At 50.8% G+C, this 14572-nt stretch overlaps 8 protein-coding genes across 8 annotated transcripts; 1 reads left to right on the plus strand and 7 right to left on the minus strand.

Annotated features, from left to right (window-relative positions):
- The first annotated feature begins 811 nt into the window (after nucleotides 1-811).
- CC84DRAFT_1250595 (SGNH hydrolase) lies at nucleotides 812-1814 on the plus strand. The gene is made up of 2 exons (XM_018184308.1): nucleotides 812-1243; nucleotides 1291-1814. The coding sequence occupies exons 1-2, from the start codon at nucleotides 953-955 to the stop codon at nucleotides 1741-1743; spliced, it is 744 nt and encodes a 247-aa protein (XP_018033084.1). The 5' UTR covers nucleotides 812-952; the 3' UTR covers nucleotides 1744-1814.
- Nucleotides 1815-1885: 71 nt separating this feature from the next.
- On the minus strand, nucleotides 1886-2769 carry CC84DRAFT_1261427 (uncharacterized protein; the record flags this gene model as incomplete). Its single annotated transcript, XM_018185063.1, has 1 exon — nucleotides 1886-2769. The coding sequence occupies exon 1, from the start codon at nucleotides 2483-2485 to the stop codon at nucleotides 1886-1888; it is 600 nt and encodes a 199-aa protein (XP_018033085.1). The 5' UTR covers nucleotides 2486-2769.
- Nucleotides 2770-3191: 422 nt separating this feature from the next.
- On the minus strand, nucleotides 3192-4288 carry CC84DRAFT_1261428 (uncharacterized protein). The gene is made up of 3 exons (XM_018185064.1): nucleotides 3999-4288; nucleotides 3727-3854; nucleotides 3192-3675 (listed from the first exon to the last, which is right to left on the minus strand). The coding sequence occupies exons 1-3, from the start codon at nucleotides 4207-4209 to the stop codon at nucleotides 3325-3327; spliced, it is 690 nt and encodes a 229-aa protein (XP_018033086.1). The 5' UTR covers nucleotides 4210-4288; the 3' UTR covers nucleotides 3192-3324.
- A 1905-nt stretch (nucleotides 4289-6193) lies between these two features.
- CC84DRAFT_1188849 (MFS general substrate transporter) lies at nucleotides 6194-7538 on the minus strand (the record flags this gene model as incomplete). The annotated part of the gene is made up of 3 exons (XM_018181013.1): nucleotides 6194-6361; nucleotides 6422-7102; nucleotides 7155-7538. 3 exons carry the CDS (start codon nucleotides 7536-7538, stop codon nucleotides 6194-6196), a joined length of 1233 nt encoding a protein of 410 aa, XP_018033087.1.
- A 298-nt stretch (nucleotides 7539-7836) lies between these two features.
- Nucleotides 7837-8894, minus strand: CC84DRAFT_910854 (uncharacterized protein). Its single transcript, XM_018187872.1, has 2 exons — nucleotides 8613-8894; nucleotides 7837-8555 (listed from the first exon to the last, which is right to left on the minus strand). The coding sequence occupies exon 2, from the start codon at nucleotides 8420-8422 to the stop codon at nucleotides 8003-8005; it is 420 nt and encodes a 139-aa protein (XP_018033088.1). The 5' UTR covers nucleotides 8423-8555; nucleotides 8613-8894; the 3' UTR covers nucleotides 7837-8002.
- A 940-nt stretch (nucleotides 8895-9834) lies between these two features.
- Nucleotides 9835-11823, minus strand: CC84DRAFT_910852 (uncharacterized protein). The gene has a single exon (XM_018187871.1). It carries the CDS (start codon nucleotides 11408-11410, stop codon nucleotides 10025-10027), a length of 1386 nt encoding a protein of 461 aa, XP_018033089.1. The 5' UTR covers nucleotides 11411-11823; the 3' UTR covers nucleotides 9835-10024.
- Nucleotides 11824-12131: 308 nt separating this feature from the next.
- Nucleotides 12132-12930, minus strand: CC84DRAFT_1261431 (glycoside hydrolase family 61 protein-like protein; the record flags this gene model as incomplete). Its single annotated transcript, XM_018185065.1, has 2 exons — nucleotides 12132-12486; nucleotides 12545-12930. The coding sequence occupies 2 exons, from the start codon at nucleotides 12928-12930 to the stop codon at nucleotides 12132-12134; spliced, it is 741 nt and encodes a 246-aa protein (XP_018033090.1).
- Nucleotides 12931-13703: 773 nt separating this feature from the next.
- Nucleotides 13704-14394, minus strand: CC84DRAFT_911976 (uncharacterized protein). Its single transcript, XM_018187877.1, has 2 exons — nucleotides 13870-14394; nucleotides 13704-13804 (listed from the first exon to the last, which is right to left on the minus strand). Exon 1 carries the CDS (start codon nucleotides 14290-14292, stop codon nucleotides 13876-13878), a length of 417 nt encoding a protein of 138 aa, XP_018033091.1. The 5' UTR covers nucleotides 14293-14394; the 3' UTR covers nucleotides 13704-13804; nucleotides 13870-13875.
- Between the last annotated feature and the right edge of the window lie 178 nt (nucleotides 14395-14572).

Genomic DNA, 14572 nt, shown 5'->3' on the forward strand with positions numbered 1-14572 from the left:
CCTCATTTCGAAACGCAAGGCGAATCACATCAGCCTTGAGGAAAAACGCGGAGTTGCCTTTGCTCAGGAGTTGCGCCTGAGACGCCCCCATCCATCAAGGCTCTCGTCACTACGACTGCGGATGTATAGGTCTACTGGCGTTGAAAGTCCACGAATTCGACGCAAGACCGCGTATTCTCTACTCATCTCAACACCTGGAGAGTGTAACTCTAGGACTAAGAAGCCAGGACTAAGAAGCCACTGAGATTGGAAGTTCTGGTCCCGACATCCGGTACAAACTGCAACGCAGGCGTGTCTTTCATCGGTGCATGGTGATTCACATCGATTATGCCGTTCTTCAGGAGGCTAGATAACCTATGAGACAATTGGCCTGACCTTGGCTACTACTGCCAGGTGTGTTTGTGTGAAGAGGTGGGTTGCTTCGCACAGGTTTACACCGGTACAACGTGCATGATCTATACGGGTCCAGAGGACTTGGTATAAGCTTCGCACACGCAACGCATATATTCCTCCATCAGTACTTCGCCGTTGTAGCGTTGCCATCTACCCGACGGACGGACCTCCCATTTGTAGTTTAGCCACTGGGGTACATAAGCGACCCGTCGGGATAATTTATAGCGAGCTCTGCAGATCGATCTATCCCCACAAACTAGCGGGCCCGCAACGGGCATTTGCACTTTACTCGAGGGTAATTAATTTAAGTACATGGTGATGCTGTTCACGTGGTCAAAAGAGGCAAGGTTCCCATTCACGGAAGTTTCTGGTATCGTGAACCGTTTGTGTATCCTGCGGTATGATAAAATCCGAGTCGCAGTACTTCGGTCGAATTGACCTTCAGGCAATACGACGCCACATATACGTCTTTTAAAGCATATAAGGACAGAGATACTGATGTGGTTGATGGCCTCTATCCACTACGAGCCACGCTATTCCATACTGTCTGACATACGACATGCGTCTTCTCGCTCCATCTCTGCTCTTTTCAGCTGCAGTAGCATCGCCTCTGATTGAGCGTGCAGCTAAGCCTATTTATTGGCTTCTTGCAGGAGACTCGACGACGGCACCTGGTGGTGGCTGGGGAGATGGTTTCTTGAGCACGACCGTCGCTTCAGGTTCCACTGGTCACAACTATGGACACAGCGGTGCTACGACTGCTTCATTCCGTGCGGGCGGCGACTGGGGCAAGGTCATCACGGATATCGGGACATACAAGTCCAAATACGATGTTTACACTACGATTCAAGTAAACGTGCTGTAATCCCGGCTGCAGCAATATACTGACGAACGCAGTTCGGCCACAACGACCAGAAGGAGACCTCCGGCGTCACTCTCGACCAATACAAAGCGAATCTATTGAAGTTCGCTCAGGAAGTCACCAGCGCGGGCGGTCAACCCATCCTCGTAACTCCCTTGACTCGCCGCAACTTTCAGTCAGATGGCAAAGTGCTCGAGAACCTTGCGACGCAGCGCAACATCACCATACAGGTTGCTACTTCGAACAACATCAAATGGATTGACCTCAACATTGCGAGCGAGAACTACGTCAACGCTATTGGCAAGACTGCAGCGAGCCAGTACAATCTTGCTTCCAATGACTGGACCCATTTGAACACATGGGGTGGTGTCGTGTTCGCAAGGATTGTGAGCGACCTACTCGTTGAGAAGTACCCTTCGAACTTTCAGGCCTACACTAAGCCAAACGCGACGTTAAGTGCGTTGATCAAGGCTGGAAAGCCTGCGTAGAAGACTGGAAAAGCATGTAATCAGCAAATGGACAATACAAATTATGATGCACTTCCTACCCATTTCACAAGTATGCGCTGTAGGTTATTATGAATTCACTACATGTCGCGATGCATGAATGAAAACTTCGAAATGAAGACTTTTACAGAGATGTACGAAATCCATCGCCGATCCCACTCAGCATGATGGCCGCCAAGCCTACTCCAGTTGCTGCCGCAGCGCCCGCCGCTCTGACTGAGCTTGCTTCTGCGTAACTTGATGATACATACATGGCAGTGGACCCAGATCCTATGAGAGATATAATTTCCCGCTGGAGAAGCAAATTTCGTCTCTGCTTCCATGTCTCGAAAAGCGAGTTGGCCCGACGTCGCTCATACGAAGTTGTTGTGATGTATAACATTTGCTTCACTTCATTCATCATGAAAGAGTCATTGAAGGTTGCATTATCGCGCTTCGCTTTCATCTGCATGTAGTCTTCCATCATCTTCTGGACCTCTCTCCCGTCCGTTTTCGAGGACAAATTCGTACTGAAAGAACAGCCGTCTTTCTCAGCAACGAAGTATCCGTCTTCTTCGTACGGGTTTAAGGCGACAAAGAGCACCTGGCCAACTCCCCCGGTAAGAGCAATGTTCTCGCCAATTCCAGGGTACGAGCTCCGCAGATTGTATGATAGATTACCATCGAACCAGAGAACGATCCAGGAGCCGTGTAGTCCAAGGGCCACATGGGTTGGCGTAAGCATGTTTTTAGTACGATTCAGCTTGGTCTGCAGATCTTTTGGTAATCCATGTGAAATCCAGGACTCGCCGCATCTAGCGAAGTAATTGCCTTTAGGCCCGATGCTGACAGACGTGTCTTTCAACTGCTTTTGATCTACCCAGTCATGAAGGCGTTTATACGCATCTCGAGATATCACGAAGCTGTCAACCTCGTCACTTCGGACGGCTCAAAACATTCTCTGCGCGGCCTTCATGGGTCGCTATAAAACTCACGATAACCATCGTTCCAGTTGTGGATCACTTGAGGCTGTCCCTCCTCGTCTTCGCCGCCTACGAAGAAGCCCGTGACGTGCTTTAATGCTGCCTAAAACGGGCCTCGTATGCCTACGTCGTTCCAAACACGTCTTTGGCGGTGCGAACCTCTAAGCAGTACCGATGCGGATCCAGTAGTACTTCTGCGGCCCGAAAACGAATTGCTATTCAGATTGTGGAAGAATACGGGGCTCCTTGATATTTTCTCTCTCCTTTACTGGAGTCGTAGGGGTCTCGCCTTCACTGCATTCGAACAGTTCTGTTAAGGGAGCCTCCTCTTCGCTACTCGTCGCTGGACGTCGTGAATATCTAACGTCCGCGCGAAATTTCGTCAGAACACGGCTTGTGTAAGTAGCAGGCAGCAGTATTTGGTGACATCATCGCGATAGCAGATAGCTATTGGATCGTGGGGCCTAGCCATGTAGTTCAAATGAATTATTTTTTCAGACAGACTATAGACAACATATGAAAAACGCGCTTTTGCTCGGTATATTCTCCTAACACATTAATGAAGATCTCGAGGTCCTGGGCCCTACCACATGAACGATAATCATGTTACCTTCGCTCCGGACACCTGTCCGCAGTTGCTAATTACAACGTCCTTCACCGGCCTATCTCCTGCTCCAGTCTGCGTGTTCTCAATCTCTCTTACTACATTCATCCCACCGATTACATCGCCGAAAACAACATGCTTTCCGTCCAGATGAGGAGCCATTTCCGTCAATATAAAGAACTGGCAGCCGTTTGTGTTGGGGCCGGAATTGGCCATGCTGAGTAATCCAGGGCGAGTGTGCTTGAGGTTGAAATTCTCGTCGTCGAAAGATTCGCTGCCGAAGATAGTCGCGCTGCCGGTTCCATCGCCATTGATGAAGTCGCCACCTTGGATCATGAATGACGGAATCTGAAAATGACGTGAGTAAGACTGATATCAAAAGGTTTCGAAGTCGCTTACGACGCGATGGAAGATGCTGCCCTTGTAGCTTCCGTCTGCCTCTCCGGTGCAGAATCTTCGGAAATTCTCTGACGTAGCAGGGACGACGTCCATGTACAGCTCCATCTGGATTCGACCGGCATTGCGACCTACGTAAAGTCGTCAGCGATACCTAAGAATGATAAAAGAAACCAAGATTCGTGACATCAGCCACGAGTATAAGTCACATGACCTTGGCAATCCATGGCGAAGCACGTGAAGGATTACAGGGCGTGAAAAGACGCTCTACTGACCTCCGATTGTGATGTCGAAGAACACGACTGGGTTCTCCGGATTCGTGGGTTCTTTCTCAGTTCCTCCAGTCTGCTTGGGCGTCTGATTTTCCGGTGAAACGTCCTTTGTGCTTGCCCCAGGGTGCGGGATGCTTGGTGGTACGCTTCCGGTCTGTGCCGGCCTGGAAATCTCCGTCTCCTCGCTCTTGGTTTTGCTCGAGAAACAACCCATCACTGCAGTGTATTATAATGGTAATTAGATTTTTTTATCGTGATGATATGAATGCAGGCCAAAGAACTGAGTTTGTTTGTGATATGTGGGACCGTGGAAGGGTCAGCCACACCTATGACGGTAAGCTCGTGGTGCGCCACCAGGGCTAGTGGTTGTACATTCCAAGACAGCCAAGTATGACGCATCCTGTCATACAAGTTTCTTCGATGTTACGGACTTTGGCGGAGGAAGGCGTGGTATCCGCCTACACGCAGGAAAACTTCAAGGGAACGTCTGCTGCTTCAGCAACCTGAGCGACAGATGGGCCATTGAATGGATCTGCTTTGTGCAGGATCATGACCTTTGCTATTGACGAAGAAGTCTCGTCAAATGATTGTTGTACCAGGTGAATCCTGCTGGGTCGCCCTGTAGTGTTGCTGAACATTCTGCTATCGAAGCGTCAAGTCGAAATCACGATATGTAATGATTGAAGTCACGCTGGATTGACCACTATTCAACAGATCAAGCAGGAGAATTATCGAGAGGAAAGACCCTGGGGCCAGGAAATGGTGGCTGCTGCTACTATCAAAGATCGCTACATCGCCGATTCGTTTAGCCATGTCTTTGACTTTGCCTTCTGTCTTTCTCCAGAGAACGTTCACTACATTAGCGATCTCGTTGACTGTTTTCAAGTCATGAAATCCCTCCACTTGCTCCATCAACCTATCTATATGTTCTTTCCAATCTAGAACATCTTGGGTCTTAGGCTTGTACCTATTGGAGGCGGTCGTAAAGCAAGACGACTCGTCCATCCTACGCAGCTACTCTACTCCCCAGAAGTCCACCATTCCTAATGAATCCAAAGTCTCAGGTAGATCAGCTGGAAGATACTCTTGTATACCTTCATGAAACCAAAAAGCATGCCAAGCATGGTATCATCAGGGAGTCATTCTACGCCATCCAAGTCGATAAGAACAACCCGCATTGGTTTGCCAGGCTCAGAAGCCTCAAGCATTTCGTTCTGGGAAGTGAAATTACAGTGGAATAGATCGTAGTTATATAGCCACTGGATCGCTGATGCGCAGCCTCTCAAGACATGGAAACATATCGCCATCACCTCGTTCTTGTCAGATGCCTCTAAAAATGACTCGAGAGTACATCCTTTGATGGCATGCAATGTACCAAGGCCCGTCTAGTTTGAGGTAATCCAGCTCGACAAGGGGTAAAAGATGATCAAGATCAAGTTCGGCGACCTCGGCCTTTATCTTCTGCAGCACAACAGCTTCTTGAGATTACTTTCTGGCTCGGCACTGCTTCAGCAGTGGCAGGGCTGAGGCTCCCAGGGATACATGCCAGATCTTCACCGCTACGTGGTGATCTGTTGGTGCGGAACTTGTGTCTTGGTGATTGCGTAGGGTGCACAAGTAGGCCGTACCTTTCACCCCGTCACCGGCTCTGACTAGTGGTTTGTATTTTTCGGAAGCTGCTGCAGGTAAAAGATGCGTTTCATTCGTCGGGTTATCTGGAGAGTTGTCTGACATCTTGCAGGGTTGCAGAGGTGAGACTTGTGTTAGTGGATCGTATATACTGATCGGTTTGAAAAGGCTGGACTGTTTATATTGGCATGAAGTGGTCACAAGACTTTGCTGATTGCCATGGAACAATTCAATACTCACTTGTTAGTAGGCATGTACTTGTCTAATCCAAACCTATGGGATTATCACGGGGGACTTATTTCTATGGGTGGAGAGGATGTTAAATCATAGCTTGAGGAGCGCAGACCTTCTGGAGTTACACATATAAGGCGATTTTTGACTCACGTACGTATCTAGCGGCCACTTCCAAAAGCTAGTGGACAGGAATGCCCCACGTTAGACCACATCTGAACTATTCTTAACCATCAGAGCCCTTGCACATATATGGATTGTCCATTCTATTTCAGTTGATGAGACAGAATGTCATGTTGTCTCTTCGGTATTGGAGCAAAATACTTGGTAGATGAACCTTACACCATTTTCTTGAAGCTTCGATCCACCCTCAGTCTAACAATGGCAGAAAGAACAGTCGCAATAATCGCCATACTACCAGCGTAGAAGATCGCGGGCCGATAGGGACCAATTCCTGCGTTCTCGCCGCCGGCTGCGTCAAGGATGTAGCCAGCGATTGGTGCTCCCTAGTGAGTAGGTTTGTCAGTGCATGTTCAAGCGTCATTAACAGGCCGAAATCAACTCACCATAAGATAACCCCCAATCCACCCACTGACAATCATCCCCATGGCAACGCCAACTCTCGCAGAGCCAAAAACATTCCCCACCACTGTCGGCATCGTAGAAAAGAACCCCCCATTAGCCATCCCGTTGATAATCACAAATGCCACCAGTGGCCCCAGCGAGCTTGAAAGCGGCCACATCACCATCAGGCTCAGCGCGCTCAGCAGAAGCGTCAGGAAAAGTGTCGTCAAGCTGCCCAACTTATCGCACGCAAACCCTGATCCCAGACGCCCAATCGCAGAGCAGAAGTTGAAAGCCGCGAGGAGACCAGCGCCGGCGGCGGAGGAGAGGCCGAGCGAGTTGCTGTACAGTGGGAGGAAAAAGGGAGGCACGAAAAGCGGGAATGTGCCGATGACGCCAACGGCGAAGACGAGGAGGAACCTGACGTCTTTGAAGAGCTTCCACTCTACGAACTGGGTCTTGCGGATGGGCACGCGTTCTTTCATGAGCCAGGCGGCGGGTAGGCCGGTACTTAGGATCATGAAGCCGAAGATGCGAAAGGCCCAGGGGATGCCGACGTTTTTGATGAGGGCGTTGAGAATGAAGGACATAGCGGTACCTCCGAGGCCGCCACCAGCGTAGACTATACCATTGGCTACGCCGCGTTTAGCCTTGAAGTACTGCGCTGGCGTGATGGATGCAGTCTGGTGGTAAGTCAGTTCAAAACATGTTCGGTCTAGCGAGGACCTTGCATACCATGAAGCAAAGGCTCGTTCCTATTCCGCAAATTAAACCCCAAGTCATAAAAAGGCCCAGAATACTGTCGACTGCAAAACCGGCTAGAATACTACCCAACCCCAACAAGAAGATGCCAGTAAGCCCTGTTGTTCTGGCGCCCAGCTTCCTAATAAGCGTGGCATTTGGAATAGCAAGTATCGCAATCATAGCAGGGACAAGAGATCCGACGAATGCGAGTGTGGCCGGGGGATACTTCTTCTGCTCGACGAGCGCAGCTTGCATCACGCCCCAGGTGTAAGCAGCGCCGACAAACCACCACGTGATGACTGCGCCGGAGAACACAACTACCCATCCGTAACCTCCATCGGGCACTTCTGAGTCGGCAAGTAGAGAGGCGTGCATGATAGCATCTGCATCGGGATCCGTCTCCAGAGCTCGGAGCTGATCATCTTGGTGGAAGCTGTTATCCTGGTTGCGGTTTTCAAGCTCCATGGCTGATAGCGGCTCCAATGTCTGTGTCGTCGTGGCGGCCATGGTGATATCTTGGAAGGCCAACTGCGCCGACTGAGCTCCGAAAGTCCGAGGAAAGAATCTGTAAGTTCGGTTTCAATTGAAGAAGAGTTTGAATTTGATGACTGGTACGATGTCGGAGACCTCCGACCAATCACACGCCCTCGCTTACTGACGGGAAGAACCAGCGCGCCCTTCACTAATCCCTTCTCGCATGCATCTCCATATTTCCAATCGTCGGACCGGCTTTCTCTCATACTTCACTGGTTCCTCGTAATGGTGTCTTGCAAAGATGGCATAGTACACGCCTGCAATGAGAAGGACGCTCGCATACATCGCGATTGCCTAGTTCATGGTTACAGTAGGAGGGTCCGGTACAGGCGGGAAGAGAGCAAAGACAAACACCGACACACAAAAGCGGAGTGCAAGTCCATCCACGGTGAGTCCAAGGCTGTGTATGAGGCTGAATGAGACGGCAGCAGCGGCAGCTTCTTCGTGCGACGCCATATGATAAAACCTATCGAGATCATATTGGACGTAACCAGCGCCAGTACCAACAGACATGATAATGTTCCAAACGGTGGCAGGCCCGATGTTAATGCAATGAAAAATGCATGAAAACGGGGCGGAAATAAGGATGGCGTTGACAAGCACGCCGAAATGCGGAGAACTAGGGACATCCAGCTGGAAGAGGGCAGGCCGCGGTCGCGAGCGAAAGCAAGGAGTTGGCGAGATGCACCTGCCATCTTGCTGAGGTTCTTGGAAAACATGAGCATGATGAGGAGCGAGGCAAATCCGGATGTGCTCGGGGGTAGAACCGGTGGCGGAATAGTATACTTCGGTGGTCAGATATCCGGTAGGTGTTGTAAGCGCTGCTTATATATATCGCCAAACGTATAGCAAAATGCGCTATAGGTATCATCAGTGAATTCCAATCATGGTCGCGGGTTTTCTTAGGGAGATTACAAGAGTACAAAGAAGCCCATGACACCGTTGATTAGTATCGTGCTGTACATGACTCGCGGAAGAAGCCTGGACGAATCTCTCAACTCTTCTACAAGGTGAGCTGGCGTATCTGATCAGACAAAGGCTCCGACATTCGTTGAAAGCCCGATAAGATAGGCCTCACCAGCTGCGCGAATGGATAATTAGCCGTCATGCCAATACATCGGCGAAGGATAGCTTACTGTTTCCCTACCCAGAATCAACAAACGAGTTCCATACTTCGGCCTTTACAGGCACCCTTAACGGCACCAGCATCACGAGCCAGGCCACGAAATGCATAATCAGTCTGACGTCTTCGACAAAAGGTAGCCAGTTGGTAAAGAACATGTGGAATCCGGCGGTGAAGAATGGAATCAGCATCTCCATCAAGGTTCCATGCCACCGTTCAGATCTTTAATCCGGGTAGCTGAGGATCAACAAGCCTTGGAGGATAGTACCAGATCAGAACGCTCCGATGGTAACTCCAATTTGCCATCCTAAGATCCCTAGCTAACCAACAATCTACGATGGCTGCTTTTGACAATCCCGCGGCGCGAGTTCGGAAGAACAATGGTTGCGGAACGAATCCTCTGGCTGTTTTATGTGCATTAAGCTCGCACTGGATCAAGGCGATGTCAGATTGATCCAATGGAGCACGTACGGTGCCATTTCAGCCATTTCAGCCATGGATATCGCAACGATGTGGCCAAGATACGTGTACAACAATCCAGACGGGTCGCTGTTTCCTAGTCTGAAAGCTATGGTGGCGAGGGTAGCTTTCCATGTTGCCATCTAGATGAGGGCAAAGTGGAAGATGTTTGCGAACCCAAAGTTGCGCTGAGATCGGTTGATACAGAACGTACGCTTCGAGTATACGCGTTTTGAATAATTGCTGCTTTCTAAGTCGTCGCATAGCTTCCTGATCCGATGCTGTTCCAGCCTTGTTATCAGAAGAACCATTGTCTCCACTAGGCCGGATCGTCTCGTCGGCCAACAAAAGTGCAGTCTTCTCCATGCCAATTCAAGGCGTGTAGTGGGCTGTGAACTCGATATGTGAACGTGAATGCAAGGGCGGGGTAGGCGTCTATATATTTGCCTCCATCTGCGCTGGTGCACCTTTTTTGTACGACTCTTTGACCGAATGATAAGCTCGACAAGCAATGCCGCATACTACACAAGGATGAGCGTACCATCGATTCCTTTACTGAAGGTAGGATCTATCCAATTGGAAGGCTACCTCCAGATTAAAGAATGCAGAACGTGCAGGCTGCATAGTCGGGAAACCCTGGCCAGGGTCTTGATTGGCCGTTGCGCGCACACTCTGCACATCGGCCACTCTTTGCGATAGGTGTCTAGTGGGCAAAGGTTTGGAATACCCAATTCAAGTGTGTTCTTCACGATGCCCTGACCTCTGCATCAATGGCAGCGTAAAACCCGAAGCTCTCTTGCTTGTTGCGAGCCAGTTCATAGTCCATCCAGTCCGTCCCCATCAATCTCTCGAAACCGCCTTTATCCTGGAAAAGCAGGCTCATACTCTCGATGACCACGTACTCCCAGTTAACAGGCTTCCCGATCTCTTTGAACAGCATATCGCAGGACACCAGAATCTTCCACATTCCCTTCAGCGCTTCTTTAAGCATGGGAAGGTCGGTAAAAACATCCCGCTCTCTTCTGAGGTCTTCTGTGTCTAGTTGGCTCTCTGCCATGGAAAGTTTCAGATATTTGGAACGTCTGCCACTGTCGTACGGAGCGAGAAGTGGATTGAAGAACACGTGTTCGACCACATGGCCGTGCTCCTCCAGAACAGTGGCCATCATGTTGTTGAAGCTTTGCGTGTTCATGTATGCGGGTCGCGGCAATAGGGTTACGAAGGTGGAATTACGATAGTAGCCATACGCATAATGTTGCAGTTGCTCCCGTGGCTGTAGTAACGGAGACGACGGATTCCCATCGACGTACAACCAGAGAATATTCAGATATATGAACGGCACGGCAACGCTTTTAATGAGAGATGTTAGACCAACGCTTTTGTTACAACAGCTCATGCCATCGCTGATGAATTCGGTAACACCCACGTGCGGGTGATGCGCAAGAAGGAGCATCGTCTCAATCATGCGCGTCTTCCTCACGGAGTCTACTGTTGTGGCAGAATCAATGATCGAGATTCGGATGATGTCTGAACAGGATTTTCTATCCAGCCACAGTCGGTTGTATTCGTCCTCGCTGCCACGATTCGCAGAGTAGCGAGCGTTGCGAGCGGTGAATCCTATCCACGTTTCTATGCGTGCAAAGTCTTCGACAATGCCGCAGCGCCCGTACGCTGCGCCAGATGTAATGGGTACATAGGACATGTATGTTGTGGCGAAATCTGGTGGGTAAACGAGGCGTCGCTCTGGAGAGGATGCCGGCCATGATTCAGCGGCCAGTGAGCGACGCTCCGCATTGCGCTTTCTAAGTGAGGGTTCCATGATCTCTCCTTGGGGATGGTCATCTTCAAGCGAAGGTGGCTCCACTGCAACAATATCTGCCGGCTCTGACACAGTCCATTTCTCTGCTCGCTTCACGTAGTCTTGAGTGAGTCGATATTTTCGGCGCTCCGTGGTAGAATGCTCGAGGAGTGTCTGTTGTAGTTTATGAGTAAAGTATTCGATCTGCTTGCGCTGACCCTCTTTGTTTTTCGCCCACAAGTCAGGATGCTGGGGACCTATATCACAGCGCTCTCCATACTCCAACATTGTGGAGAGGACGTGCCATGGGATAGAGTGCGAGAGGAAGGCCATAACGCTGGATGGTCCAAAATGCTTTGGCAGAGGGGGGCTTGTGTCAAGAATAGGTGTTGATGTAGAGGGAGTGGTGTGCGTTGATCGTGACCTGTGTAGATAGCCTAATTGCCTACCGGTAACTCCTTCCGGTCAAGCGTCCCAATTCATCTCACACTTGTGCGAGCAACGACATCAACCCACGCATCGCCGCCGTCATATTCTCCTTGATCAGGGACTACGTAATAACTACATCGCTAGGTTTTTCAGCCTTGGTCTCCAATCTGACTTGGTTCGGACGTCTTTTCAGTTTTTACAAAGCTTACTATCCTACCGCCGGTAAATGCACTGGGAAAGGTCTCACTTACTCGGCAATTCGAATGTAGTGCAAACGCGAGCTTCAGTCACATGCAGCATAGCATCCTCTCGACCTTGAAATAATGTTCGTAAGCTTAAATTGACACATACGAAGCAAATGTAGAAGCGAATATATACATTGCAACCCCCATTCCCCACCGCCTACCATTTCTGTTCTTCATTCCGAGGCCGCCCAACAAAGGCTGGATCCCCTACAAAACCGATATCAAGTGTGCAAATGGCAACAGCGATGGTCAATCCCTCCGCTATCGTGATCGAACATCACCGTTGTCTTTCACCAAACTAGGCCAGATTTTTTTGGGTATCGCGGCCTTTGTGGGACACCTTTTACATTCCGTCCCCATACCCCTTCCTACCTTACAATCTAGCACTTGAATACACTGGGCCCCGGGACAGTGTACGTCTGCGCCTTGTATGCATCATACGTGATGCCGGCATCGCTCCCCTTGTACGCGCCTGGGAAGGCCACAAGCCCAGAAGGCGTCGTCGAGCCAGACCCAGTGACCTTGAGCTGGTGGCAGCCAGGGTAGAATTGCGCGCCGGGATAGGCGTAGGAGGCGTGCAGGGCGATGATCTCGTGACGCACGAGGTAGTACCCGGGCTTGAGGCAGGAGGGGATGGTGTAAGTGGCCACGCCGCCGGGTTGCATGAGCTTGGTGTCGCCCCAGGTGTTGGTGGTGCCGGTCCGGCCTTCTTCTTTGATTTTGAACCAGACGGCGCTGTGGGGCAAAATGTTAGTCGGCTTCTTGCCGTGTGGGGTGGTGGTAGGAGACGTACGAAGAGCCAGGCATATAGCTGTTGCAGCCCGCATCTGGGCAGCGCGCCATGTAGGTCACGAGGGGCCCGACATGGCTCTCAGGCCAGAGCGTCCAGCGAAGTGAAACCTCAGAGCCAGCAGCAACATCTGCGTGGAGAGCTGCGGGCGAAGACCCGACGACGCCACCTTCAGAGTAGCCGCCGCACTGGAGGTCGGCGATGGTCACGTCTTGAACAGGGCCGTTGCCCTGGATAGGGCGGGAGATGCGCTGCGGGGTGGGCGAGATGTACGGGTCCTGGTAGGGCTGGTAGAAGGTGTATACTTTGTTTGCGATGGTGGCATTGTCGACATAGCCATGTGCAGCGACGGCCGCAGCGAAGCCGAGGGTTGGGAGAAGGTACTTCATCTTGAAATGTTTTAATCGAAAACGAAAGACGATCCTGCGTTGATGTGGGATGAAGCGAATGCACAAGCTGGAAAGAGTGCAGTAATAAAGAACGAACGGAAGCCGGTGCTGGACCTGGAGTGACCTCTGCTGGAAAAACGAACGCCGTCTCTTATATTAAGCAACATGCATGTTGACATTAAATACAAGGGGAGTAGTACACAGCGCCATGTGGGTCGCATCGCGAACTGTTTGAGATGTCCAATCTGGTGTCGATCATGAAGGACGATGTGTAGATTAAACGAAACACGCTATAGCAAAAGGGTGTGGTCCGTGACCACCGAACCCTTCCTTCGGGGGAAACATGGCGAGTTGCCGGTTCGACAACTTTGCGATCAGGGAGGGCAAGGCGATGGTTGGCGGATCGACGAGACGGGCGGTTGCTGCGGGAGGTCACGTAGGTGGAGTGGAGCGAGGCGCAAGCAAGATGCAAGCGCACTACCGACGGCAATGGTTTGCTGGTTCTCGGGTCTGGGGTGCATTGGACAGACCAAAGAGGTATGAAACTTTTGTCATTGGTGGAGATATGATGGTTACGCGTTGCGGGACGGCAGGCGGCACGTGTGTTCCATATACTGTGGGCGACACTCCGGGATCATGTCCGTTCGCTTCGGGTGTCGTGGGGTGAGATTGAACTTATGCGAATGCTTGGTAGCCACGCCTTCATATTAAAGGCGCGATCGTGCGTCATCTGTGGTTTCGTGGAGATCCTGACGGCACAGGTAGCGAAGGTGGCGGAAGAGAGTTCCGGTGGGACTACTTAGTCGTTCGAGTTTGCGTGGGCTTCTTTCACAACTTGAGAATAGACGGAATGATTCCACAACTCGCATTTGTCCTACTAACGTGAGCTTGGAAGACACCATCTTCACAATTGATTTTGTGGAGATCTCATATCAGTACTTGACTCTACTTGGCCTTGCCAAAATCAGGCTCCGCAACCCATGATTCCACTCCATCAGGAATCGGAATCACCGCACTTCTCGTGAAGATATGTTTTGCATTCTTCCAATTCAATCCTTCTAAAAGTCCCCCCTTGACAGCAACGACCTGAGGGTCTCCGCCGTCAACGACGTGGGCATGCAAGATCCTGCTACCACACTTGTTGCAAAAGTAGCAATTCTGCTTCCGCCCACTATCACAGACGCGCGAGAAGTGGGAGACATTTGGGTTGTCGTCGACGCGGAAGAAAGGGAAGATGGCGGAGGTTCCGAAGGCTGAGGAAGATTGCCGTCTACAGTCGATGCAGTGGCAGTGAAACAGGTTCAGAGGTTTGTCTATGGGTGTGACGAACTTGACGGAGCCGCAAGCGCACTGCCCGTTCATGTTGTTTCTTGTGAGTGTGTCGAAAATGGTTTGGATGTAACTAAGCAGTCCTTTTGTGGCTGGGGGTTGGTTTAGTTATGAGGCTCACAGGCCCCGCATCTCGCCACGAGCGGGGTGCCGCCGGTGGGATAAGGGTGATTTGCAGATCAAATGGTATTTGCCGGCCTTTCGTAGTGGCTTGGAATGCGTTTTGTGATGATCGCATTCACCGTCCTGTGAACAGCGCACCCATACTACGCACTATTCCTCCGCGAGTCAGTCTTGCCGTCATCGCATGACT

Source organism: Paraphaeosphaeria sporulosa, assembly GCF_001642045.1.
Source record: "Paraphaeosphaeria sporulosa strain AP3s5-JAC2a unplaced genomic scaffold CC84scaffold_8, whole genome shotgun sequence".
NCBI lineage: Eukaryota > Fungi > Ascomycota > Dothideomycetes > Pleosporales > Didymosphaeriaceae > Paraphaeosphaeria > Paraphaeosphaeria sporulosa.

Excerpts from the sequence above, each read along its gene's own strand:
- CC84DRAFT_1250595 (XM_018184308.1), top strand. The coding sequence starts at position 953 with ATGCGTCTTCTCGCTCCATCTCTGCTCTTTTCAGCTGCAGTAGCATCG. Across the intron at positions 1,244-1,290 it reads ATGTTTACACTACGATTCAA|TTCGGCCACAACGACCAGAA; the intron begins GTAAACGTGCTG and ends TGACGAACGCAG.
- CC84DRAFT_1261428 (XM_018185064.1), bottom strand. The coding sequence starts at position 4,209 with ATGGGTTGTTTCTCGAGCAAAACCAAGAGCGAGGAGACGGAGATTTCC. Across the intron at positions 3,855-3,998 it reads CTTCGACATCACAATCGGAG|GTCGCAATGCCGGTCGAATC; the intron begins GTCAGTAGAGCG and ends GACTTTACGTAG. Across the intron at positions 3,676-3,726 it reads GCAGCATCTTCCATCGCGTC|ATTCCGTCATTCATGATCCA; the intron begins GTAAGCGACTTC and ends CGTCATTTTCAG.
- CC84DRAFT_910854 (XM_018187872.1), bottom strand. The coding sequence starts at position 8,422 with ATGCTCATGTTTTCCAAGAACCTCAGCAAGATGGCAGGTGCATCTCGC.
- CC84DRAFT_910852 (XM_018187871.1), bottom strand. The coding sequence starts at position 11,410 with ATGGCCTTCCTCTCGCACTCTATCCCATGGCACGTCCTCTCCACAATG.
- CC84DRAFT_911976 (XM_018187877.1), bottom strand. The coding sequence starts at position 14,292 with ATGAACGGGCAGTGCGCTTGCGGCTCCGTCAAGTTCGTCACACCCATA.